This window comes from Diceros bicornis, chromosome 35, assembly GCF_020826845.1.
Source record: "Diceros bicornis minor isolate mBicDic1 chromosome 35, mDicBic1.mat.cur, whole genome shotgun sequence".
In the NCBI taxonomy this organism is placed as follows: Eukaryota; Metazoa; Chordata; class Mammalia; order Perissodactyla; family Rhinocerotidae; genus Diceros; species Diceros bicornis.
Window position 1 is genome coordinate 9,095,528 of NC_080774.1, and position 27,763 is coordinate 9,123,290.

At 43.1% G+C, this 27,763-nt stretch overlaps 2 protein-coding genes across 6 annotated transcripts in view; one reads left to right on the plus strand and one right to left on the minus strand.

Annotated features, from left to right (window-relative positions):
* The first annotated feature begins 675 nt into the window (after window positions 1–675).
* On the plus strand, window positions 676–27,265 carry TCTN1 (tectonic family member 1). The gene is made up of 14 exons (XM_058531411.1): window positions 676–928; window positions 4,091–4,211; window positions 9,501–9,631; window positions 10,762–10,913; window positions 12,710–12,797; window positions 14,356–14,465; window positions 16,190–16,210; window positions 20,132–20,266; window positions 20,791–20,916; window positions 21,311–21,396; window positions 21,943–22,083; window positions 23,326–23,488; window positions 25,596–25,721; window positions 26,159–27,265. Exons 1-14 carry the CDS (start codon window positions 709–711, stop codon window positions 26,300–26,302), a joined length of 1,764 nt encoding a protein of 587 aa, XP_058387394.1. The 5' UTR covers window positions 676–708; the 3' UTR covers window positions 26,303–27,265.
* Window positions 26,788–27,763, minus strand: part of HVCN1 (hydrogen voltage gated channel 1) — a 33,551-nt gene continuing 32,575 nt past the window's right edge. For all 5 annotated transcript variants that reach the window (XM_058531406.1, XM_058531407.1, XM_058531408.1 and 2 more), the window contains one exon: window positions 26,788–27,637. In XM_058531406.1, coding sequence (XP_058387389.1) covers window positions 27,572–27,637 — 66 coding nt within the window. In that variant the 3' untranslated portion in view covers window positions 26,788–27,571. The remainder of the gene's footprint in view (window positions 27,638–27,763) is intronic.

Below are 27,763 nucleotides of genomic sequence, written 5' to 3' on the forward strand. Positions count from 1 at the left end.
TTTTTCTTTTTAAGATGTATAAATCATTCTACTTATTTTTTGTCAATGTTTTTGTGGGTAAAAAAGTTGTGTTCATTTGTCCCGCTTATCACAACACGGTGAACAGAAGTTGTCTGGCGATCTCCTGCGATGCATCTAAAACAAAAAAGGCAAAGCCAGCGTGGACAGGGTGTGGGAGACAGAAAATTCAAGGATGATGATGTGATCTCTGTGCTCCCGCAAAAGACCCTACTTAGTAGCTTTAGGAGAGCGGTTCCCAAATTTCTGTCCCCCGACTGTTGCGTCAAGACATTTGTTAAAAATATCAATTCCTGGACCCTGCTGTAGACTTATTGAATCAGAATCCCCTGAGATGTAATCTGCAAATCCGCACTTTTTAAACAAGCGCCGGAGGCCGCGGGGAAGCACAACACAATTTCACAAGCCGCTCGTCTCCACTGGACTCACACCGCCCCTCGTGTCCAGCCTCTCCCAGGCCCCGCCCCCTCCCGCCTCCCGCCTCCCGCCTCTCCCGCCTCCCGCCTCTCCCGCCTCCCGCCTCTCCCGCCTCCCGCCTCTCCCGCCCGCCTCTCCCAGGCCCCGCCCTCAGCTCCTGCCGTCTCGCGAGGTCTCGAGGGACTCTTCCCGTAATGCCCCGCGCCCGGCTGCCGCGGTTGCTTGGCAACGTCTGGTCCCCCTGGTGCTGGCTGCTCCGGGTTCGGCCAGGGGATGGGGCCGCGGGATCTCCCGCCGCTGTTGCTCGTGCTCCTGGACTGCTGGGCCTCTGGGAGCGCCCAGGCCGGGGCCACCTCCGCGGTGACGACGGAGGGCCTCAACTCTACGGAGGCAGCCCTGATGACTCTCCGACCTGCCTTGTCGCCTAGGCCTCCCGAGACCCCCAGGGCCCCTCGGCCCTCCTCTGGCCCCAGGCCCACCCCGGTTACGGACGGTGGGTACCAAGTGCCAACTCCTGGGGATCCACAGTAATCTAACCTGGAGGGAGGGTAGCCCGAGTGAGGATGTAATAATGATAGTTAACGTTTATTGAACACTTACTGTGTGCAGGCATTGCTAAGTGTTTCATAGGCATTCATTCTCTCAACAACCCTGCGAGGTAGATATTATTATCCCTGGCATACAGATGAGAAAACTGAGGCTCAGAGAGTGTAAGTGGGACAATATCAGATCTTTGAAAGTACTTGCAATGGTCCTGGACAACGTTAATGCTAAAAGTAATAATGAATGAATCCTTGCAGATTTGCAGCAGAAGACAAAATCGAAAGTTTCTAGACAGTTGTGGAAATGAAATGCATAGGATGCATCAGACTTTTCACTTACCAAAAAAAGAGATGCCAGAAGTCTAGCTTACAAAATGTGACTGGGTCAAGGCCCTTGCCTATTGACTTGAATTATGAAAACTCAGGATTCCTCCTGTGTTGAGTTGGAAGGGGAAGCTGTAGGGTAAGGGGTTATGCCCACTTCTTAGGATTCATCTTTAGGGATAATTAACATATTTCTCGGAAGGTGATCTAATCCTGGAGTTACACATTTAGTGAATATTTTATAATCTGATTTGAGATTGATGACTTCAGGAGATGTCTGTCTGTGACCCTGAGATTGAGTGCAAAATTTTGTGAATATGCATTTTTCTGGGGTGAGCGTTCATAGCAATCAGCAGTTTCTCAAAAGGATTTGTGATCTTAAAAATTCTAAGTCCACTGACTGTAACCTCAATAGGTATGCAGTATTTTTTATCCCTTCTTATGAGAAAAAGATCTTTTCTTTTTTTTAAAGATTCTATTTATTTATTTTCCCCCCAAAGCCCCAGTAGATAGTTGTATGTCACAGCTGCACATCCTTCTAGTTGCTGTATGTGGAACACGGCCTCAGCATGGCCGGAGAAGTGGTGCGTCGGTGCGCACCCGGGATCCGAACCCGAGCCCCCAGCAGCGGAGCGTGTGCACTTAACCGCTAAGCCACGGGGCCGGCACTCTTTTCTTAAATTGAGTATGGCTCAATATTAGTAAATAGAAAAGTCATCATTGGCTGACGTCCTGAGCTGTAGGACTTAACTTCAGTTACGGAACCATTATTTCTCCAGAGGGCCTCCTTTATAAATTATGAGTAGTCTGTAAGAAAAAGTACAGAGAAATATATTTTCTGTTTCAATATATGTAAACAAAACTCTGTTTTGTATTTAAACTGTTCATTTGATGAATTAGTAGGGAAGTTAAATCAATGATAAATTGGGACGGAATACGGCAGTGTAGTCAAGGCCCAAAATTCTCTAAGGTTTTTGGACTGTGTTGTCTTTTATCCATGTCAGTATTCATCTGTTAATCCACTTTCTCCCCAGAATGAAGCTATTCTTGAATCATCATTATTAGGGCATGTGTTCAGCGCTTTTTTTCCAGTATAGGGGATGAATTTTCACTTCATCTTTTTAAAGGAGCCCTCCTTAGACCTGTGAAAGTAATGATAATAAACGACAGCTGGCATTTATTAACTGCTTACTGTGTAGCAGGCACTGTGCTAAGCATTTCATCTGTGATGTATCTCATTTAATTCTCATAACAATCCTATGATGTGGGCTATCCCCATTTTTCAGGCAGGTGAATTACCTGCCTGATTTTAGCTCACACTCCTGGTACGTGTTGGAGCAGGAGGCTGGCTCTGCGTGGAGAACTGGACAGCCCTTTGTAGAATGGGTTACAGATGGAAGAGAAGAGTGATAACTTTCGTCTTGCATCAGCTCTGTTTCTGAGTGCCCTGCTCTGTGAGCCGGGCGTGCGGACATTGAAAGGTGTGGCAAAGCAGCTGAGTGCTACTTAGACCCTGCAAGTGCCCAACAGATACTTGTTGGCTGATTAAGTGCACTCGTATCCTGGATAGAGACCTTTTTTTCCCCTAAGTGGAGTTATTAAACACTATTGCTTTGTCCTTAGTAGTCTTATAGCTACCTACAAGGGTTTTAAGTTTGGAAAACAAATCAAGATTATAATTTTAAATGCATAAGACAGGGAGCCCGAACACTCTCTTTATTTTTTACTTTAGTGTGCGTTATTTTACTAAGCACATAGAGGAGTCCTTGGCTAGAGAGAAGCACGTAAACTTTTGTGTCTCAGACTAACAAAAGATTGTGTATTTATTGACAGAACCTTCCCTTCTTACACACTTCTTTCCAGAGTCTGTTATTGTACCTTTTTTGAGCTACATTTTTATTGTGAAATAATTCATACATGCAAATAAGAATCTTGTATGGACTCTCTACCAGCATTTGCTTGAAATCCTTTTTTGAAAAAAGAAAAAAATTACATTGGAGCGCTGATCTTATTCCCTCCAATTACTACCATGAGTTCAGTGTTTATCATTCTCATGCTCTGCTATTTCTTTAAAAGGGTTTCCCGCCCCCCTTTTGACAGAATAAAATAGGGAATTAAAAATCCAGATAGTCATCATCATTAAAAATTAAAAGTGCTAAGTAGGGAGGTTCCTACCCTTCTCCATGCTTTATTGTCTAAATTACCAAAGATATTTCTAGGACCCCAAGTACAGAGCACCTGAGCCGGTTTGATTCTTGGCCAGTAGCCTGTGAATGTGGGCTTAGCCTCAAAGCTGCAGGTGACGTCTGAGGAGAACAAGGTTGAGAACCCTGATTCCTGGCAGCCTTAAGTGGACCCTTCCCCTGAACCAGAGCCTCCAGAGAAGGAGCTTGGGAATCTGTGATATTAAACCGGTGGTTCTTATGGTCAGGCAAGTGATTTAGCATGCTGGTTCTTAAACCTGTCTTAATTATCAGCATCACCTGCAAAGTTTTTGAAAAACACAGATGTGTCGGTTTCACAGTCTGCTTACCAAATCAGAGTCCTTGTAGGTGGAGGACAAATAAACAGAACTTTCCAAGTGAGTCATGATTGGCCACTTTGGGGAAACCTCGGATTGAAGAGTGCTCGAACTGACCACTTTTCACTTCATAAATTTCCCCCAAAGTGCAGTAGGAAAAATAAAGTGGACCTTTTGTATGAAGTGGATTTTTGGTACATTGCAGTGGCAGGGGGCAGTCACAACCTGCTGACTGTGACGCTCTGCGTCTCACCTCTCGTTTCTGTAGTTGCTGCTCTGTGTGTCTGTGACTTGTCGCCAGCACAGTGTGACATCAACTGCTGCTGTGACCCTGACTGCAGCTCCGTGGAGTTCAGTGTCTTTTCTACCTGCTCAGTTCCAGTTGTCACGTAAGTTTGTGACACATGCAGTTTGGATAAAATCAGACCAAGATTATAAAAATTTGGGTATAGAAAGTGAAGACTCCCTCAGGCTGAAAAACCCGAACCTGATTTACTGAATTTTGCGTTGCTCGGAAGCCATGGTGTCCAAACCGATATGTAGAAGTGTATCTATGCCTTATTTGCATCCAGCCAGATGATGGTGCAGGCGAAAGGGAAGAGAGAGTGTACTTTTTAAAGAGAGTATAACGAAATCTCTGTGTTCAGAGATTGAATTACATTTCACTTTGATTTGTAAACAGATAATTTATCACATCTGTGTCACATTTTTGTATCAGTGACAGTCTCATGTTTAGCCAAGGTGAAAAGTGCAGTTTAATTTTACAACTTTTGTTGTGAACATAGTACTTGTAACAAAAAAATAGATAGGAAAGCTTTGTTTATACCTTTGTGATATGTAAATCTACCAGGAATTCTCACAGTTCACATTGTACAGAGAATAATGGAAAATGACACTCCCAGTGGATTACAAGGCAAAGAAATAATCTCTTCTGAATGATCTGTTTCTCGTAATTAAGATTTCAAAGCTTTTTGAAAAAAATAGGACTTAGAAGAGGTTAATTTATTCAGGATGGACCCAACTTACTATTCAGAGATAGCTAGTTTAAATTTAGCCTTGTAGGAAGTTGTAGCAGTTGATAGTGGACAGGTTGAATGCTTTTTGGAAGTACAGTGTGTTTTTCCCATGAGAAACTATTTTATTGACCAATGGGAAATTGAATCTACTTCTAATATTGTAAAAATGCTTGGAGAATGACATGTTGTGGTCAGATTATTTTTCTGGCTTCCTGGACTACAGCGTGATTCAGTCTTTGTTGAAAATCATTCTGCTTTCCTTCTGTAGTAAGTACCAGGAACCTGAGAGTGAGATTTCTGCTCCATTTGAGATCATTGTTTAGAATGTCATTTTTTAAAATAGCCAATACTGTAATTTTAAATATAGACCCTGAGAACGGGGGTCAGCAACATTTTCCATAAAGGTCCACATAGTAGATATTTTAAGCTTTATAGGGCATATGGTCTTTGTTGCAACTTCTCAACTCTACCATTGTTGAGCAAAAGCAGCCATAGACAATATGTAAATGAATGGGCATGACTGTGTTTCAATAAAACTGTATTTACACAATCAGGGATGGTTTGCGGACCCCTGGTTTAGAAGTGAGAGCTGAATCCATAGTGCCCTCAGGAAAGAACCTCAAGAATTTTCCGAGTTAGTTTTTCTTGTGACTTTCTCCTAAATATTAAGTGTAGAAGTAATGAAATCAAAACTAATAATCCTAATTAATTGAGTGTTCTTGTTATGTAGATTCCAATTCATAAAAGGTTTACTTACATTTGCTAAACTGTCAACAACTAATTGTATCATCTAATAAATTGTAAATTTACTGTTAAGATTATTGGGTTAATATCTGTTTTCTCCATTGGATGTAAGAATTTTCTCTTTTATATGCTGTATACCGCTAGTGTGTAGCCCAGCTCCTGCCACATAGTTGGCCCTCATTACAAATGGGTCGAATGGACGAATGAATTTCTCGCCTCCACCCGCCCTGACTGACCCTCTCGTATCACCTTGTGGCTTTCTCTACCGTTCTTCTTTGAGGCAGACACCCGGGCCAGAAGCCTGGAGGCTGCGCTGACCCCTGCCTCTTTCTTGCCTTCTCACATCTACTCCATCCTTCACACCTCAGCATGCCTTTCCTGAGCACCTCTTGTGTGGCAGCACAGGGCTACAAAGATGAGTTAGACACGATCTTGCCTTCAGAGAGCTCACTGAGTAAGGGAGACAGATGAGTGGACAGCAGTTTCTGCCCCAGGCACTAGGCGAACTCAGAGAAGTGGCTTCTAACCCAGACAGTTGGACTGGGGAAGGCTTTCTAGAAAAGATGTTCTGAGCTGAGGTGGGTCCTGAAGGACAAGTAGAAGCTGGCCGGCATGGAATCAGGGGAAGGGCCTTCCAGGCTGACGCAGCCACATGGCAGAGTCCTGGGGGTGAAGGAGAATGGCCTGTTGGCTTAACTGCAGGTAACAGTGTGGCTAGAGAAGGGGGTGGTGAGGTGGCAGGGATCAGATGCCGAGGGGCCTTGTGTGTATGCCGAGGGATTTGGATTTTGTCCTGAATTCTGCAGGAGGCTGGGGTGTGAGGAGATTAGATTCCCATCTTATGAAATTCTGTGGCAGCATGGACAATGGATCGTAGGAGCCAAGCCTGGGGGCAGGGAACCAAGTAAGAAGCTAGTGCAGATGAGGATTAATAGGTTCCCTCCCCGCCACCCCAAAGGTTATGACGGCGGGACTAGAGAGAAATATACAGACCTGTTAGTGCTACTGATACAGTGCACACGATGAGAGAGCTGGCTGACTGGAGGGAGGAGTGAGGAGCCCTGTTCTGCTGAGTCTTCCTTCATGATAGCCCTTGTGTTTGTCCCTTCCTGCTCTTTTCCACTTTATAAGCTCACACCTTATCTTGTCACTCACTTGCTAAAAAACCTTCAGAAGCTCTCATTACCTGTGGATTCCTTAGCCTGGATTCAGATCTGTTCTGCAGCCTGTTTCAGATCCTACTATCTACTAACCCCCGTCTCGAATCCTCCATCCAGCTCAACTTTGGTACTCGGAGTTTTCCAGACATCGTCAGCAGGTTACCCATCCTTGGCCAGTGCTCTTTGCACTTGGATTCGCTTCCTGTTCCCTCTCTGTCTGTCTGATTCCTGCTCACCCTTTAAGGCCCAGTAGGACTTGAAGATTTTCAGTGTTGGATCTTTTCTCATAAATACTACTCATGGTTTTTCAAGAATATTCTTTGCCCACAATAACAACTGATACACTGTTAAAACTACACAGAGCATTTGAAAAAGTGCCAATTATAAAGTAAATCAGTAGCTTTCTTATATCCCAGCAATAACCGTTCAAAAAATATAATGGAAATGGATTCTATTCATAACACCATAGAAATACAACATAAATTATAAATAAACTTAACTATTCAGTATTTATGTGAAGAAAACTTCAAAATATAGTGAGAGAGAGAAAATATTTGAATAAATGGAGAGATAGTTTAGTGGGATGGGAAGAATCATTATGTAAACGTTTTAATTAATTTGTAAAAACTTAATTTATAAATCTAATTCCAGTCAGAAGGGAGAGGGATAATGTGTCAAAATGATTCTAAAATTCATTTGGAAGAATAAACAGATGAGAACAGCCAAGACGTTATTGAATAAGAAGAGCAAGCTACCAGGTTTCGAATATGTTGTAACACCACAATAATGAAAATAACGTGTATTGATTCAAGGCCGATAGGTAGATCAGTGGAAGAGAATAGAAAGGGCAAAGATCAGTTGTACTGATTTTACACACAGCTGATTAAAAATATTATGTATTTTTTTCTGTATATTCACATCTGTGGAATAAAGGTTGGATCATTCAGTAAATGACATAGGATGATTAACTATTGAAAAACAAAGAACATTAGATTTCTGCTTCATAGCGTTACACCAAAGTAAATTACCAATAGATTGAAGAGTGAAGTGTTAAAAAAGAATTAATGAAAGAATGAAAAATATGAGTGATTTGTTAATCTTGGGTCAGGGAAAGTCTTTTTTTTTTTTTTTTTTTTTTTTTTTTAATTTTTTTTTTTTTTTTGTGAGGAAGATCGGCCCTGAGCTAACATCTGCCAATCCTCCACTTTTTGCTGAGGAAGACCGGCCCTGAGCCAACATCTGTGCCCATCTTCCTCCACTTTATATGGGACGCCGCCACAGCATGCCCTGACAAGCGGTGCATCGGTGTGCACCCGGGATCCGAACTGGTGAACCCCGGGCCGCTGCAGCAGAGCGTGCACACTTAACTGCTTGTGCCACCAGGCCGGCCCCAGGGAAAGTCTTTTAAGCATAAACTCACAGGCGAACCATAAAGGAAAAGATTGATAATTTCATTATTTAAAAAATTAAAACTTCTATATGATAAAAAACACCATAAAATTGAAAGGTAACAAACTGGGAAAAAATATTTATAACACATGACACTCAAAGGAGATTCTTAAAAATAAAGCTTCTTACAAATCACTAAGGAGACAAACATTCCAATAAAAAACAGTGAACGGATATGAACAAGCAGCTTACCGAAGAAGAAATACCAGTGAGCAGTAACCATATGGAAAAATGTTTAACCTCACTAGTAAATGAGAAAATTCGAATTAAAACAATGAGATAAGAGATTTTTGCCCATGAAATTGGCAAAGGGTGAAAACCAAATGATGATATCCAGTCTTGGCAAGAGCACAGGGGGATAGGCGCTCTCACTGCGGTGTGGGTGAGGATGCGTCTTGCCTTTCTGGACAGCAGTCTGGCAACACGTCTCAGAAGCCTTAAATGAGGTACCTGCCTTTTGACCCAGCAGTTCCACTTCAGGGGAGACAGCCTAAGGAAGTAACTGGAGACGTTCATAAAGAGGTATGCACAAGGATGTCATTATAGCATTACAAACAATCGGGGAAGATGAGAAACAACCCGAACCAGTGGCAGAGGATTGGTTAAAAAAAATTGGGGTATCTTAATAAGTAGGTATACAATGAAGCCATTTAGTGTAATATTACAAAAATATATTTGATGATATGGGAAATATTGGGCAATATATATTAAGTGAGAAAAGGCTCTAAAGCAGTGTGCAGAACATGATCCCCTTTTTGTTATATCTCTGTCTCCAGACCATATCTATATCAAATTGACTAGAGTTTGTCGAGTCTGGGATTGGTTGAAGACTTGACTGGACTCTAACTTCTAAGCCCCAAAACTTCTAGATGACTTCACATTTTCTCATTTTCACAATCCTTTGAAGACAGCTTTATTCTAAAAACAAGAAATTTTGGATCTATTCTGAGTACTTACAAACAATCTGAAGTTCTGCAAAATTTTATATAATTGATTCTGTCAGAGTTTACAAGGTTCATTTATATCAAAATTATACCCTGATCTATATTCCATACTTGACAAGATTTCCTTAAAGGTTACTCTATTTGTCTTAATATTTGCCCTGTTAGAGGAAAAAATTTCAAATGCCAAACATTTTAACACTGAATAAACGAAATAAAAATGGATTCAATTCTCACATCACGCTTTCAGAAACATCCTCCATGTAGTTGTTAACGTAGTACAGTACAAGCATCTGACAGTTTTAAAATAACCTTGCTAAGATTGTATGCATATGCCTTAAAATTTTATATTTTTTTTTAATTTTCAGGGGTGATAGGCAGTTTTGTAGTCAAAAAGCAGCCATCTATTCATTGAATTCTACAGCAAACCCACCTCAAAGGGTATTCAGACTTGTTGACCAGATCAATCCATCTATTTTCTGCATTCATATTACAAACTGTAAGTATTTAATGGTGATATACTTTGTAAAATCTGAAAGTCTTTTATTTTAAAAGTTCTTTTATGGAAAAATGTCCCATTCAGTTAGATCTAAAGCAGTCATTCTGTGGTTTGGCTAGGGTGTATCTTCTGAGGCCACTCACAGGCAGCCGGGGAGCAACTTTAGAGGCCTGTGGGCATGCACGTTTTCTTTACAAGTAATTGTGCTTGTGTGGTTGTCTTTTGAAATCTCATACTTTATTTCAAAGGTGTTTGTAATATGTAGACATGCATAGGAACCTAGATTTATTTAAGTATATGTGTTTTTTTTTTTACTTTATTTCCTCCTGGTGTAATGGTTGAGAATCAGATTCAGCTTTGGTTTCAATTTCCTTTTTTCTCTTTTATTTTTACTCAGAATATTTGCATGAAAACAGGATCTTTATTTTTATCTGAGCATTTAGTTCAGATGGGTGTCTAGATCCAAGGCACATGTAAGTATATAAATGTTATCAAGATATCAAAGACCAGAGACATATTTGTGGTTTTATCAATTAAACTTGGTCATCTTTTCAGAATGTCTTTATATTCTGGTTTTGTTCCCTCACCATTGAAACCTTAGGCAAATGCTCTGCGATTTGTAATCTAAAGCCATGACTGGTCAGTCGTTGTCACGTCCTCTGGCGTAACAGCAGCCCAGTGAACATACCAGCCCGGCCCCTTGTTCTCCCTCTTCCGTACACAGCACATTATTTTCCCGGGCTTTGGAGGTGGCTGTGTGAGGACAGCAACAGAATCTTTCATTCCCCTAGCTGTCTGGAGAGCACTTTCCCTTAGAGGTTTATGCAGCAGACTCCTCCGTCCATAGGCTGAAGAAAGAGATTGATCGTAGTTGGCTTCTGTCGTGCTGTTTACCATTACGCTTTAGAAACCATTGCTTCCACACTGTTAGAGAAACAGGCCAAGTCTGGGGATCCTGTTGATTTAGTAAGATTCAAGAAGTCTTGTGGGAAGTGAACATAGAAAGAGACACTTATTTTTTTTCACTTCGGCCTTAATACTGCTAAAAACTGTTTCCAAAATATTACATATGTTATATATAATATACATGTTACATTTCGTACTGATTTAAATACTTTTTCTAAAAACAGATAAACCTGCATTATCCTTTATTAATCCAGAAGTGCCTGATGAAAAGAATTTTGATACATTGATGAGAACATCTGATGGTTTTTCGTTGACTACAGAATCAGATATTTCTTTCACCACCAAACTGGATGCTCCAAATGCTGATAAATATGAGGTGAGCCGAGAACTTAAGTCTACTCATCCCATCGCAAATATCCTGTCCTTGTAAGTTAATTTTTCAGTATGTTCCCAGCAAAACCGGCTTCCCCGAGACAGAATTCATGTTATAGATGGAAGAACTTAATGTTTGTGCCCGTAGATCAAAGATCATGAAAATTAAAATTGAGTAGTTGAATTCTAACGTAGGGTTTAAGGACGTTTCTTCTGTGGTTAGCTTGCATTTGTCCCTGCAGGATTCTTTGCTCTTCTCAACCTCATAAGATGCAGCAAGTGCTGGAGGCGTGCTGCTGGGGACACAGAGGAGATCTGTTGGATGCTGGTCCTCTTCTCAAAGTCATATTTAGTTTTCCAGACTTTGGGAAGATGCGTGCTGTTTTATTATCTATTTATTAGTAAACCTTTAAGTGTAATATACATTAACTCTGAAAACTTCAAATTTTTCAGAAGCATCTTCTTGAGAAGTATAAAAGCAACATGTGCAAGTTCTAAAAGTTAAAAGCATAGAGGTACATAAGTAAAAATGGAAAGGCCCCCCTTTCTATTAAAATGCACACTACAAACCACTGTTAACAGATTGATGTGTATTCCTGATTTTTAAATGCATCTATAAAAATATACATATACTATTGTACAGAAGCAGGATTTATAGTTTCTCACGTTGTTCTATAAACTTCCTTTTTCATTCAGTGATAAATGTTATGCATCTTCCCATGTCGATATAAAAGTTACCATTTCTTGAGCATTTTCCTTGTGCCAGGCACTGTGCAGAGCTTTCCAGGCATTACCTCACACAACCCTGTGAGAGACACATCATTGTCCCCATTTAACTGATGAGAAAAGCAGGTATAAGAAAGTAGCTTGTTAGAGCTAGTTTGGAGCTACGTTTTACTGATGCACAGTATTCCTTCTGTGTATGTATTGTTATTTATCATTGAGCCATTCCACTATTAACAGACATTCGTTTCCAGTTTTGGCTATTATAAATAATCCACAGTGAACATTCTTATAGATACATATATCTTTGATTAAATCTTTAGGATACATTCCTATAAATGGGTTAACTTGGTCAAAATGAAAGGAAATTTTAAGTATTGATACCAGATTGCCCTCCAGAAAGATTGCAGGAGTTTATACTCCCAGCTCCAGTGAAGAAGGCTTGCTTCCCCAAACCCTTGCTGGCACCAAGGCATTTGGATACTTTTAAACTCAAGAAAATTAGCTGTATGCCCAATAGCTGTAAATTTTGTTTTGAATATTGGGGAAAAATTTCAGGGGGTTTGGTTTTGGGAAAGAAGGCATATCAGTGTTATGATTTTAATGTATACTGTTATCTGTTACTTAAACAACTATTGCCAGTGAAAAATAATGACCTCTTTCACCCCTGTCCCTGGTCACCCAGTTCCTATCTGCAGAGGCAGACACTTAGGTCAGCTTCTCATATGCCCTTCCAGAGGAATTCTGTAATAACAAAGCCTGCAAATACAGTAACATGCACACAGAAACACACATCCTTGAAAGAAAAGTGTGGGGCAGCTAGATGTAAATTCCATGCAGGCAGAGACCACTGCTCTTTTTTGCTCGTCAGTGTCTGCATCTACTAAATGAAGATAACCCTACCTTAGAGGATCATTGTCAGGATCAAATGGAAAAACACGTGCCAGCCCTTAACACAATATCCAGCACACAATAAGTTCCCGATGCCTGCAGTGCTGCCTGGCACGTGGTTGGCGTCCAGGGAGTGTGGAGTGAGGGACTGAATAACACTGTAACGGCTACTGGTTCTCTTTGCAGTATGGGGTTCACCTGCAGACTTCAGATTCATTTTTGAGATTTCCGTCTCCCCTTACGTCATCTCTGTGCGCCGATGATAACCCTGCAGGTAAGACAGAGAGTGTTTTTCTTTTTCTCTGTAAACAGAGTTTGCTCTTAGTTTAACTTTGTAGTAGTCATGATTAAACAGGCTTCATAACTAGATAAACAGTCTTAGAGTTGCAAGAGGCCTCAGAGGTTACGTAGTTCATTTTCCCGCCCAGGGCCGGAATCTTCTGCCGCCTGTAGTCACTGCTTGAGCACTTGTAGTGGTGGGGAACTCACTACCTGAAACCGGCCCACTCAGTGGCTTAACACTTCCAGTTGTGGAAAGTTCTTTCTTCACTGGAGCTCGCGTTTATCCATAGCTAACTAACGTTTATTAAGTGCTTACCATGTGCTGGGTGTTGTGTTAAGTGCTTGTGTGTGTTTTCCATTTGATCCTTATGACGATCCTCTAAGGTAGGGTTATCTTCAGTTTTTAGATGTGGAAACTGAGAAACGTTTAGTTTCTTGCCCAGGCTCACTCAGGCATGACAGGGCAGGGATGCAGCCCGTGCGTCTGCCTCCTGTGGGTCCTGTTCCTCCTTTCAGGAGCATCGCAGAACCCGTGGAGTAACCCTCTTAGCAGTAGAAGGCAGCAGGCACGGCTCTCCAGTCCTTAAGCCAGCTTCACTGTGGAGAAGCTAGCTAAGTCGTGGATGAGAGCATGTGGCTTAATGAAGCATCATTTGTTACATGAAGGAAAATGTATTCTGTTGAGAAGATGCTTAACCTCGCTCTCGGTAGGAACAGTATAAATTTAAACCAAACTGAGATACGATTTCCACCTAAAGTATTGGCAAAGCTTAAGAAATTTAAGGCTGGGGAGAAGCAGGCTTATCTACATAGTTGGTGGGACTATAAATTGGTCCAAGCTCTGTGAAGAGCAATTTAGCAATATGTATCAAAATTGCAAATGAATTTGCTCTTTGACCTGGCTGTTCTACTCCTAGGAGTTAGAGCTACAGAAACTCTGGCCCACATGCAAAATAATAGATTTCAGTGTTGTTTGTGATAGCAAAGCTAGAGACAACTTAAGTGTCCATTAGTGGGGAACTGGTCGGATAAATTATAGCATATCTAATAGAATACTAATTATCCCTAAAAAAAAGAGGAGGAAGTTCTTCATGTGCTGAAACAGACTGAACTCCAAGATATATTGTTCATTGAAAAAAAACAAAGAGTGGAATATATATCGTGCATTTGTTTCCAAAAGGAGAAAGAAATACTAAAAATATATACACACATGCTTTTATTTGCATAGAATATTTCCAGAAGGATACACAAGAATGTCATGCTGATTGTGTCTGGGGAAGGGAACTGGTGGAGACTGGGGGGCTAGGGGAGGGTGGTTGGAGGGAGACTTCTCTCATTATCTTTCTGTGCCGTTTGAATTGTGTGAATGTATTACCTATTTGAAAAATAATTTTTTAAACCCTATTTTAAGTGTGTTGTATATCTATCATAATTTATTTTGCGGTTTCACTTAGATTACAATTTTTTAGTTACCATTGGAAAGTTGAAAATTGTCTTCTCTTTGTTATTGTTTTTTTTTTTTTTTTCCTTGGGAATGTTATGATTTCCAGCATTTCTGGTTAACCAAGCTGTTAAGTGCACCAGAAGGATGAATTTGGAACAGTGTGAAGAAACTGAAACCCTGAGCATGGCTTATTACAGCAGCCCTAAAATTTTGAGGGTAAGAATTATTTTGAAGTGAAACTGATTTGTTAGGTTTGTTTTCTGTTCTTTGTACCATTTTAAAGATTTTATTTATGTATTTATTTTCCTCCCAAAGCCCCAGTAGATAGTTGTACGTCACAGCTGCACATCCTTCTAGTTGCTGTATGTGGGACGCGGCCTCAGCGTGGCTGGAGAAGCGGTGTGCGCCCGGGATCTGAACCCGGGCCGCCAGCAGTGGAGCACGCGCACTCAACCGCTAAGCCACGGGGCCGGCCCGTGTACCATTTTAAAATATGACGAGTATAGAATAATTTCAGTGCATGATTGACACGCAAACTTAAATTTTACTCCTCCAATTCTTTGGAATACTGATACCAAAGATATTGAAATAATCACTTAATTTTTATTTTTATATAGTTCGCTCATATTTTGCTTTTCATTTTTTCTTTTTTTTTGCTTTCATGCTTTTTCATGGTAACCAATAATGTCTGTCTCCTGAAAAACAAACGGTTTAATAACCCAAAACTTTAGAAATGATAAAAACATCTTAATGTCTGTGACAGAAATAATCATATTAGTACCAAAAAGATCTCTCTCTGAGAAACAGACCAGAAAAGAATAGCAAATCGCCTTTCTGGTTGGCAGAGGAAGTGGGCGCCCAGGAAAGGACAGGCACTAGGTTTGCTGGAGACGGGAGACGAGGTTGGTGCTGAGAGGCTGCTCTCTCGCTTGCAGTGACCGAGCAGTGACTGTAGCTGGAACTGAATAAACGAGCGAGCCCACTGGCCCGCTTGGTGGGTGACATGGAGGCTCTCCAGGGGAGAAGACGTTTTTCAATGATTAAAAGCCATTTTGTGAAAGCCCCCCTCCTGATTTCATTTTTTTTGGGGGGGGAGTAGGGAAGCAGGGTGGTCCCTGGCACCAGTATTCATCTGAGCTGCAGTTCTCAGAATCAAGTTGACCCTTTTCCTCGCCCCGCTTTCCCTCTCCCTCTCCTCTCCTCAGCCAGCCATGGAGGCCTGTGACTTCTTCCAGGTGGTGTGACTTCTCGCAGTTGTCCTGGAAGTCGTCCCTCAGGCGGGCAGCGGCAGTTCTGTTTGAGCACAGGGCCCCCGGAACGCGTCTGCTCATCTCCCTCCCCGGAGCTCCCACCGCCCTCGTAGGGCGTCTTGTGATTAGAGGAGTGAGCTCGAGGGGGCTGGGGGCGGGAAGTGGAGCGAGGTCGAGCCCTTCAGAAAGAGAGCTCCCGCTGTGTGGGGGGCAGGAGCTTGGCATCTCGGGGGCTTGGGCTAGAGGCAGGAGGGCCAATTAGGAGCTATGGAAATCGCCTGGGCAAGCGATGGTGTCCTTCTAGTGAGGACAGGCACAGTGAGAGTGCCCTGGAGGACAGGAGCCATGTCTTCCCCACAGTGCCATCACTGAGGACCGTGTGGAAAATACTGAATAATTACACTGAGCATGGGGGCTGCCTGAGACCAGCTCTGTTGGGCTGGTCTGTTAAGGTTCCAATCTGAAGGAAATGGGTATAGAAGAGAAATGTAAAGTTACCTCCTTGATTATGACATAGATATAAAAATATGTAGGTGGCAGGTCTCGATTAAGGATATTCTGTTTTCCTCTTTGTGAAGTCTATGACTATGAAGTAGATGAGAATGCCCTGTAACTCATGGTCTGAAAAAGCAATGAAAATGCTTCTTTTTGATGTACTTAACAAAATTTGTTTTGTTTTGTTTTGTCTAGGTGCCTAATTCAAAAACAAAGGTAAGAGTATTTCTTATGGAAAGTTAGTTTATAACACACTGTCTTATTTTTGAGCCCTTTGAAATGAGTACACTTATGGTTAGAAGGTACGTTACTGCCAATAACAACATTTGCTGAAAAGCAAGCGAGCAGAAATGAAATAGGGGAACTCCTTACTAGATGACCCTTTTGTAATCACAAAAGGGTCAGATTTTCAAATTCCCTCAGTTTTTGTGGATCCACACTTTCTCATGTTTAAATGGCACAGCTGTCTTGACTGACAGTGGGTGTCACTGGCTTCTGTGCTGTCAGGGCGTCCCTTGCTATCTTCTTGGTCTCTTGTCAGGAGAGCTGGCCAGCTCCCAGGACGCTGTCTGTCAGTGTAGAAGATGGAAACACTGTGCCCAGGGAGTGTACACCCGTGTGGGAGGTGAGCACTCTCAGTATGGCTTCAGGGGTAGGTTCTCGTCAAAGCCTTATCACCCCCAGCCCAGGGGCTCTGTCGGGCGGTAGTCAGGAGGCCAACGTCTCTTTGTGGATACGTCAGAGAGAAGGAACGTGGATCTACCCCTTATTCTTGGGTCTGCACCCTATGCCTGCCTGTGAATGCAGTCCCCAAAGAGGCCCAAGGCAGTGGCCTTGTTATAGTCTCCCAAAGCCTGTGGAATTGGTCTGCCTTGGTTCAAAACTCAGCTTTGCCATTATTTTCTCGTATAACGTACGCCTCAGTCTCCCTAATGGTCAGGCAGATGGTAAGTGCCCCAGAGGCTTGGTGTGAGGCTCGAGTGGGAGAGTGCGCAGGAGGAGCTCGGTGCAGCGTCTGGTGCACAGGAAGCACTTGGGGGCAGTGATACCTACAGTAATTAGTTTCATTAAGTCTCTGGACACAAACGTGTGTTTGAGGTGACATTTGAGAGGAAATAGGCGTGTGACTTTGGACGTCACACTGCTGTGTGTGGGCCTGGGTTTCCTCATCTGTGAAAGTGTTTTCAAACTTGTTTTAGTTGTAGAGCTTCTTCAAGTGACATCTCAAGCAGAACTCTCCCCAGTGTGTAACCTGGGTTGAACCGGACGCCCCTGGGTGGAGCAGGGGTGGGGTGAGAAGCCCTCCACCTGCCTGGCCTCCCCATCTCTCTCCTGTTTGGTGTCTCTGAGGAACCCTAAGGCTCCTGGGAACCCAGTTTGAAAGTCATGTAATAGACTAGCTCTCAGATACCTCTAACCACAAGAAAGTGCTTTGATTCTACCATTTAAAGCTTGAACCATCTGGGGGTGGGGGGACAGGGGCCTTGTCCATGATGTATCCTTAGTACTAGGGTGGTGCCTAATATGTATTGGGCACTTAGTGGGTTATGTATTAAGTGAATCAATGACTAGGGGATTGGTTGAAATAAGAAGGGAAGACCTGTTATGAGAAGTAATGGGCTGTCACTGAAAGGCACGTACTGTGTGCCAAGCGCTGTTCCAAGGACTGTACATGTCTGAAGTCCTTTAGTTGTTGCACTGACCCTAGGAGGTAGGTCCTGGTATTGTTACTCTCTGGCACACGAGTCACAGAGAGATGAATTAGCTTGCCCAAGGCTACACAGCGGGAAGTGGCAGAGCTGGGACAGGAATCCAGGTTGTCTGGCCCCAGAGACCTTATTCTCAACCATGACACTGGACTAGTTCTACTGTGTGCCAGGCCTAGAGTTACAGGCTTCACATACGTTCTCTCGTTGCATCCTGTGGCCACGCAGTCAGGAAGTGGCAGACTGGGCCTTCCAACTCAGATCTGCCTGACACCAGTGTCTGTGCTCTAAAGGGCAAGCATATTGACTAATCAGAGATTTGTTTAAATTTTTAAAAACTACTTCCAAGGTCTGTTAGAGGATGAGAAATATAAAAATTGCATCCAGTCTCATTAAGTGAAGCCCATTATGGTTGCCTGGAATCATTGTCAATATCTGTTGAACCATCAATGAAAGATTGTGATGGCCCTATAGCCCATTGTTAAGTATGCTTTAGTTCTTTGCCAGTGGGTCTTTGGGGATGGGATGTGATTGAATGGCACATTCAGGAAACCAGAGCAGCCCTGCCATTTTCACTCTTGTGGCTGTTCCCCTGGAGGTTGATAGACTAGTGCAGCTCTTACTGTTTACACTCATCTGTGCATCTTTCTCGTGCTTGTTTAGACTGGACCCTCTGGGTTCTGCCAGCCACACCCACACACCATGGGAATGGCTCCATCAGAGGCTGGTACGGAAGGGTGTGCGCTTTCTTGGAACCTAGTGTCATTGCTGAATCCGGGATCAGGATGTTCAGATAGTGGAATCCAGGGTCGTCTTTTGATACTTAAACAAGAGCTGATTAACTGGTAGCACCGGCCTCCTTGCGAAGCTCTTCAACCCGTGGGTGTGGCTTGTTACGTAGAGGGCGTTGCGGTGGTTGGTTTTGCCCTTCTGCCACTCTTTCACGTGACGGCTCATCTTTGCTTCTGAACCATGTCACATTCTTACATGAGAGGTTTGACTCAATAAGGACAGTTGAAGGTCGTCTTGGTCATGGGAGCAGACACATAAGGACTACTTATTTATCTATAAAATGACAGCTTAAATTCTTAGTAATTTGGAATTATAAACAACGTGGTACGTGATTGAGGGCAAAGTTCAAAGCAATATAAACAACTAGATACAAGTTAGGTTCCTTCCTAAACAGTGGTTTCTAAGAGCTGACATTTAGAGCAAAGGTCAGATTCGTCACGCAGTATGAAGAGGCCCAGCTATCTAGAGATTCAAGCCATTTAAAGAATTACTTACTGCTTTGTCACTCTGCTGGCAATGGCCACAAATGAAAAATGTCCTTTAATCACATTGGGCTAACCAGGGCTTCCTGAATCTGCTTAAAAAATTTGTCTGTCTCTTGTTTTCTCTTACCCATAATCCCACCACCCAGACCCATAGATAACCACTGTGTGTGTGTGTGTGTGTGTGTGTGTGTGTGTGTAGAAGTTGTGTATAAATTGGGTCAAGTGTATATTCAGGGAGGTGGTCGGGGTTTAGGGAGATGTACCCTGGGACTGTGTGGAGAATGTATATACACATGCGTGTACAGAGCTAGTGGATTTGTCAGTAGGAGGTGTTCTTTAGAAGTAAGAGTACATGCTCGATGGAGTGATGGAGTTTTGTCCGTGTGTGTGTGTGTTTGAGATATAATTCACATACCATAAAACTCACCATTATAAAGTGTACAATTCAGTGGTTTTTGGTATATTCACAAGGTTGTGCAATTATCACCATTATCTAATTCCAGAACATTTTCATCACCCCAAAAAGGAACCCTGTGCTCATTAGCAGTCACTCCTCATTCTTCCCCAACCCTCTCCCTCAGTCCCTGGCAACCACTAATTTATTTTCTGTCTCGATGGATTTGCTTATTCTGGACATTTCCTATAACTGGAATCATATAATATGTGGCCTTTTGTGTCTGGCTTCTTTTGCTTAGCATAATGTTTTCAGGATTTATTTATGTTGTAGCATGTATCAGTACTTTATTCCTTTTTATGGATGAATAATAATCTTTTGTATGGATATACTGTATTTTATTTACCCATTCATCAATTGATAGACATTTAGGTTGTTTTTGGTTTTGGCTACTATGAATGCTGCTGTGAATATTTCTGTACAAGTTTTTGTGTGAACATGTTTGTTTTTAGAGGTAACCACTTTTAAAGTTTTGGTGATGTCCTTCTCAAGTATTTTCTATGTGAATGTATATATGTATTAACATATAAATATCTGTATTTTTGTGGATGTGGGATTATAGTATGCATATTCTTCTGTAGCATGCTTTTCCCTGCTTGGCAGTGTATCAGTGGAGGTTTGTTTCCAGTTTTTCATTATTTTAACCCACTTCCCTCTGTCGTGTGTGTCCTTAGCAATCCAGGACTTCTTTACTTTGCAGGTTCCCATCACTGTTCAGTCCATCATCATTCAGTCTCTAAATAAAACGCTAACCCGCCTGGAAGACACTGCTGTGTTGAAGCAGGCCCTCGTCGAGGCTGGGGATGTGAGAATCTGCACTAACATCGTGCTTGAGGTCGGTGCCCAAGTTGCTCTGAAAGCTCTATCTGTTTGGCAGACTCCGCTGCATGGTCCTGAGGGGGCAGCTGGGCACCCTCCAGAGGGGCTCTGGCTCATCCTATGACACTGCTGTTCTTGGGTTGGCCGCCTGCTTGCCTTTCTGCTGTCTCATCAGAGGACACTTCTTTACTTGTCTCTGAAATAATCATGTGTGATTTTTCTCCACAAACCTAGTGATTTACAAGAATACATCAAAATTTGTTATTGTTGCTGCTGTTTTATTTCAACACGTTTCCTCTGCAGAGATAGACTGATTACATTCTGCTCAGACCAGCTGATTTGAAACTTAGGTAATGGGTATAGAGAGGCCCCAGTGACCCTGTCTGTCAGCTGGGGGATGACACCGAGATAACACCTCAGTAACCCAATTGGACAGGAAAGAGAAGCTTCAACAAGAGGGAAGATGGGTTATTTGAGTTATTAATACAGCTACAGGAGTCTAACAGGAACAGGTGATTTGGAGTATCATTCTGTTTTTAGGTCAAGTACAGCCTAACATATACAGATGCAGGAGACATAACAAAAGCTGATCTCGCTCTCCTCTTGGGGACAGTTAGCAGTGCAGTGGTTCCATTCCAGCAAAAGTTTGAAATTCGTTTTATTCAGGTAAGTTTGATCAGTTTTGTACAAGTATTTAATTGCAAAGTAAAAAGAAGTCATAACTTCTAAGTGGAAAAAAATCTCCGCTTGGAAGCGTTACCACATCTAACCCCTTGTACTAACAGAGGGCTTGCACAGAGCGTGTGGAGTTTGTAAAGGATCCGGCAGAGTCCTTCTATCTTTTCCATTTGGGAATTAGATTCTCTTCCACATGAGCTTGCTCTTTTACAGCACGATGGCCTCCCACTGTCAGCAGACATATTTATAGTTCTGAGTAGGGGGAACCATTCTTGTATTGGTTGGCAATCCCAGATTTTATTATGAAAAGCATTTGATTTTCCCCTGCCATTTCCTTATTAAAATGAGAATTATTTGGGAGCATCTCTGTATTGTCTTTCAGCAAAATACAAAGCCAGCTCCTCTCAGTGGAAACCCTGGTTATGTTGCGGGGCTCCCGTTAGCTGCTGGATTCCGGCCTCAGAAGGGATATCCTTTTTGGTTCTGTGGAGAAGATTGATTTCCTTGTCCACGTGCATGGGCCGCACTTCTCTTTATTGCTGAGGGTCCTGTGGGCTAGAGAGACCAGTCTCGGCCAGAGCTTCCCCTGGTGGCTCTGGTGGGTGGTGGGTCTGGCTGTACAGCAGGTGGGGCTGTGTGGAGACCGGCACTGGGGCTGAAACGGCCCAGGAAAACGTCAGTGTTTTATAATGAAAATCTTAATACAAGAAAGTTGACACACGTTTAGATGTATTTAATTTCATACTTAAACAGAGACTCTTAAACAAATTTACTGGTTTTGAAAATTTGGAATTTATTTTGAAGGGCCGGTTTCTGAGGATTTTTCTTCTGAGGATCTACTAATCAAGGAAAATAGTTATAACTGTTTTTTGCCCTCTCCTGGGAAATAACTGTCAAACCCCCAGAGGCCCAGAGAAGGGATATTTGGGTCTCACTCAGTCACACATGAGACACGGTCTCCTAAGAATCAGATTGCTTTAGCACTGGGTGATTATCCCTTAACTTCCTGTGAATGTCTGGGATTATTCAGACCATGAATAGATATGGACAACTTACTATTCTTCGTAGCACAACTGAGCAAGACTGCTTAGCAATAGAGGGAATCCGGGCCCCAGTATTATTTGGTTACAATATGCAGTCTGGCTGTAAACTAAGGTAAGAGAGTAACTTTTGTCTATTTGAACTTGTCTGTGTTGATCAGAAAACAAAGCATTTCTATCCTTCCCCATTTTAACAAACCTGTGCATCAACTGACGAGTGTATGTGAAAGCCACATGTAGCTTCTTATCATTATTAATGGATAGTAGCAATAGTGACGATCCTTTATAATGGTGTAGTTTTTTTGTTTTCTAATTTTAATTCTCATAACCATAAACCATTTGTCATGATTCAAAGGAAAATTATTATAATCATTTTTCTTATAAAATATGGCAGAGTGAAAATCTCAAGGCTTTGTGTTTTGTTTTTAAGGTTTCATAGCACCTTGAGTTCACAGCAAAAATATTTTCCCTGAAAGTCCTTCCTATATTTCTAAATTTTAATATACACAGCACCACCAACCCAGTGAGAGGAAGGCTGAATGTGATCTCTGTTTTTCTCTTTTTATTATCAAACGTGTCTATAATGTGAAATGTCAAGCAGCTCTGCACGGCTTGTTAGAACGACAGCAGTTCTTACTCTCATTCCCCCACCCTAGAGGCAATCACTTCCAACTCTTGTAGCTGATTTTTTGGAAATTTACCCCCAAATCTTTAAATAACCTGCATATAATGCTACTTCTTGATTTTTTGGTTTTATGAATTATTGGGTTCCCACTATGGAATATCAAGATTTGGCTCTTTCCCCTTCCATCTCCTACCCTACCACCCACTTCACTTCCCATCTCGAATCTCCTCATGGTAATTATATCATTATTTTGGTTAGACCAGTATTCACTATTTACATTATTAGTTCTGATCACTTTAGACGAGCATTTCTCAAAGGCCGTTCCATGGAATACACTTCCACAAGATGTCAGGAAGGGTAGGTCTGTGTTTGGGAAATACCAAATTAAAGTTAAAAACACGATTCCTTACTGCAGGACTTCTCAGAGCCTTTAATCTGCCAATGTGCCTCAGGAGGGACGTGGGTATGCAATATTTCCAGAACTTTTGGCCATGGAACCCTTCTTGTACAGAAGCTCTCAATGGAACACAGTTTGGAAACCACTGTGTTGGATTCATCTGTCTTGCCAACCAAGATTTTGCAAAGTTAGAGACACTTTGGCTTTTGTCAGATCCCTCTTTTGGAGAGTGAGAAAATGAAGGAACTGGAGAGAGCACGTGTGTTGTTGGGTCTGTAAAAACAGCTGTAGGAAAGACAGCCTCAATCGATTGACCTCTTTTTCCTTCCCCAAAGACTGCCCAGGGCTATCACGTGTCAGCTGGTAGCGCAGAAGGTGAAGAGCCTGCTGATGGGCCAGGGCTTCCCGGATTATGTGGCCCCTTTTGGAAATTCCCGGGCCCAGGATGTGCTGGACTGGGTGCCCGTCCACTTGGTCACCCAAGCGTCCCACGTGAAGGTAAAGGGGGAGAGCTGAAGGCCACATGCTGGCAGTCGCTCCTGCTTCCACCTGCGCCACCTGCCCTATGAGGAGACAGGCAGCTCGGGGAGCTCCCTGATGAGGAGGTGGAGGGGTTTGGGCAGGAGCTGGGGCTTTATTGTCAGGTGGCCTGGATCTTGAATACTGATTTAGCCCCTTGTTAGCACTTTGGCCAGCAATTTTGTGGATTTGAGCCTCTGTTTCCTCATCTGTGAAATGGGAATGATAGTCATAGTACTGACCTCATGAATTTGTTGAGAAGGTTAAATGGGGTAACATTCATGGTACCTAGTGGTCACTCCATGAGTGGGAACCGCTGCTGATCTCACCATTCTGACTATTCCTACTGTCATTGTTGGTGCTACCCGAGGCCTTGGCATCGTGATACGGTAGACGAGTGTGAGGACTGTCTCAAAAGATTGAGACTTCCTCCCATCCACATAGCTGTCCCAGCCACTGTTCCCTGGTCTGTACAGGCAGCCCACATGTGACAGCTTTCAATTCCAAAGTTCCCCGAAGAGTTTAATGGAAGTTGACATCCTACAAATAGGTTCCTGCTCACATGTGATTCTTCTGCCCACCTTTTTCTTTTGTCTCAGCCAGCGGAGTGTGGGTCGTCCCCATCACTGGAGGCGTGCTCTCCATCTTATCCTTTAATTGCCCAGCTTTTTCTTGTCACCGTTTCTTCAGGCCTCTCATTATCTGCTTAGCATATTTATAGCATGGGGATAATGGGGGTGAGGACTAGCTCCCCAGCTCTGATCCTGCCCTCCCCACCGAGTCCCCAGCAGACATCCATGATTACTCAGTCCCTGCTGTTCAGCTGTTAAGTCTTGGCTCAGCTCTGCTGCCTCAGTGAACCAGGCAAATTGCTTCTGGCTTCTCAGAGAGGGGTTAAGACATCCAGTTATGACTTCCCCTCAGAAGGGAAAACATTGGTTGGGAGGAGAGGCAGCAGCACGGACATGAGCATCACCAGGGTCTGTGCTGGTCCAGGGAGCTCAGAGGGCCTGGCGCGGGTTTGGTGCCAACCTTCTAGGTGGAAGCAGGCATGCGAGCATCTGCCCAACTCCATTCATACCAGCTGCATGGTGCATCTTCTCGTAATAACAGGACATTCTCAAGGAGTTTTCAGCCTGCAAATTTCTTAAAAGGCAGTTCCAAGCCAAGGAATTCCACCAGTGCCTTTTTGGCAGGTACCAAATTTAGCAGGCCTGCCAGCTTTTCATGACCTGAAGAGACATATTTTTAAAAACTTTTTATTGTGGAAAAATTTCAAACAGAAAAGTAGGACTCTACAATGGAATTCCATTTACTCCTCATGCAGCTTCAACAGTTATCGTTTGCCAACTGAAGAGACTCTAAAGGCAGGAAAGAGGCCTGGAAGGCCCACTTGCCCATTTTTCCTTGGGGCTGAGCAAACTAAGGTCCTGGGGCAGAGGCCTCGGACTCGGCTCCCACAGCATCCAACCTAAACTCGGGCAGCTCCATTGTGGCGCCATTGCTCTCGGTTCAGATGGAGACTTGTTAGTATCTTTGACAGCTTACGGACTCTGCCTGTATACCCCAGTGTAACATCTTCATTGCCAGCTGATGAAGTCAGATAAATGAAAAGCAAGCACTTAAATTTCCTTAAGTGCATTTTAATGTGATACGCAATCAGGTTTAGTTTCTATTAATAATACCGTCCTCTCCGCCCTCCCCGCCCAGTGCCAGCTTCTCTCCTCGAGTATCTCTGAGGTAGAAGTAACCAGGTGGTAGGTGAAGTTAGAGCAGTCAAGGCCCTGAAGGGTCCAGGTGGGTGTTGGGACCACCACAGCTCCCAGGCAATGCTGGCCTCATAGGAGATAGGAGGGGATGGAAAAATCATGCTTTAGGTGTTAAAATATTTTTGGAGCATTGAGTACTTGAAAATATGTGCTTTCTCTAAGCTGTTTTTATCTGAACTTCTCGAGTCTATTCATTCTCTTGTTCAGAACATTTTGTAATAGGTGAAACATTTTATAATTAAAACTCGGAACTGCAGATTAAGTTTGACTTGAGGTTGTGTAATATTCAGATTGATTAATGGCATTTTGTTGTGCAGGATTCTTGCCAGCTCCCAGTGGCTTTGGTTATAGAAGTGAAGTGGACTAAATACGGCTCCTTACTGAACCCGCAGGCTAAAATAGTGAACGTGACTGCAACTCTGATTTCGTCCGCATTTCCTGAGGTGGGCCTGACTATAAGGGAGAGGTTAAGACACAAGTCCAGACAAAACTCAAGTGTGATAGGTGAAATTTATTATTTTGTGAAAAAGATTGTAATTAAAATTGAAACAATCTGGATTCTTCAAGCAATTTAGCAGTCATTATCTTTTACTTAGAGAAACTCCGCTGATAATGGTTTTATTCACATTAGCCTTCTTGTTTAGATTTGATCTTTAAAATTCTTGTGAAAATGGAGTTGTGATTGACATTGATGTGTCAGTTAGGACAACCTGAGTAGACACCGTCTCTCTCATCCGAGTTAACGGCTCACTACCCCTCCTCGGACCTGTCAGATTTGGGACCTGACCTGGTCAGGCGAGGAAGGGAACGAAGGACGTCCATCTTGGTTGTCCTGGGAACACACTGGCGGGCAGGGCTCGCGTCACTCTCTTTATTCCAGACCAACTCAGGAAACGAAAGGACGATGCTTATTTCCACTGCGGTTACTTTTGTGGATGTGTCTGCACCTGCAGAGGCAGGCTTCAGAGCTCGGCCAACCATCAACGCCAAGCTGCCCTTTGATTTCTTCTTCCCGTTTGTCTGACGTAAGTCGTTAATTAAGGAAACTACCCCACACCTCCAGAACAGAGTGCCTGGGGGCCTGGGGTCCCGGGGTCCCTCAGAGACATCCCTTTTTATTATACTTCCAACCCTTGAGGTTGCCCCCAAACCAACACGCCTCCCCTCTCCACTCACTTCCCTCCTTTTTTCCTTTGGAAATCTTATTCTACTTGGCTTGCACTATCTGGTCTTGGTCATTTCCAATACTCTCAGCACATAGATCATATTTGGAAACCAAACTGTGCCTTTGGAAAGACGGTAAAGAGAACAGACCTTGAAGTAGCTCAGGCGTTGAGAGTTTATCCAGTTTATTCACCCCCTCCTTTAATGTGAGTAATTTTTAAAATATTGTTTTTAGTTCAGGTTTTCTTTTCAGGTCCCCTTGAAATGAGTACAAAAGTAGCAAAACATTGTATAAAATTGTACGAGTACAGGGCCTCACGAGGGGCTCTTCCCCCAAATGTCATGTTAATTACAGTGGAGTCTTGGGTCTAATTGCCATTTCTGTACCAGCCACTATAGCTAGCGAGCTCTCCACCTGGAGGGCTGGTGTGGGATGCCACAGAGCCATTCCAAGCGGTTGAAGCTTGACAGAATATGGTAGGAGGGCCCGAGGAAAGGAGAGAGTTTAGTTTATACATTAATTGTACAGTCATTGAGAAAAATGTTGTCAGGTGGCAGAGGTGGAACCAGCTAGAAGCTTGATGATGCAGAGGAGGGGGCTGGGTGCCCAAGAACAACCTCCCTGGGGGAAATTGTGATAAGAGAAGCTGTTTAGAACATCTTGGAAATATAGAAGACTTTTTTAGAATGGGCTGGTAGCTAAGGTAGCTTCCTCTTTTTTTTTTGTCTTTCAGAGTGCTCATATGAAAGGATGCACTGGTTCCTCAATATACATGTGAAATGTGAAAACTGTACATTTGATGAGATTAAATTTTATATACAACTAGTGATTGTCCAGCTTTGTTCATTTTCAAGCAAGAGTAAAGTGTTCAAAATGTGAAGATACAGTTTGGTACCTTTGTTATTACACAGTGTGGGTTGGGAATGGGACGGGAAGCCCTCGGTCAGACCAAGGGAGAAACAGAGCCTTCCGAAAGGCTGTGTCCCCCAGGATCCCAACTGGGCAGGAGTGAGGCCAAGGCATGGAAGCAAGCCTCTCCCCCCGAGGGCCCCCAGAGAGGCCGGCGTCCTTCCCGCCACAGGCACAGGCCCGGGAAGCAAGGTCTTCTGAGGTGGAGTGGGTCCCCGTCTAGTTCACCTCACCAAGGAGTCCGTGCTGTTGCAAGAGCTTGTTCAGTCTTTCAATTTCTTGTTCCTGTGATTATAAAAGCAGACAACTGAATGTACCTTCTGAGCCTCACCAGGGATGACAGTCATTCAGTGAGCCCCCGGCACAGGGACACACGGCTGAATGACAGCTCCGCTCTGCGGAGGAGGCTGC

Coding starts and splice junctions, on each gene's coding strand:
- TCTN1 (XM_058531411.1), top strand. CDS start 709: ATGGGGCCGCGGGATCTCCCGCCGCTGTTGCTCGTGCTCCTGGACTGC. Junction 23,489..25,595: donor CCCAAGCGTCCCACGTGAAG/GTAAAGGGGGAG, acceptor TTTGTTGTGCAG/GATTCTTGCCAGCTCCCAGT. Junction 25,722..26,158: donor TTTCGTCCGCATTTCCTGAG/GTGGGCCTGACT, acceptor TCTTTATTCCAG/ACCAACTCAGGAAACGAAAG.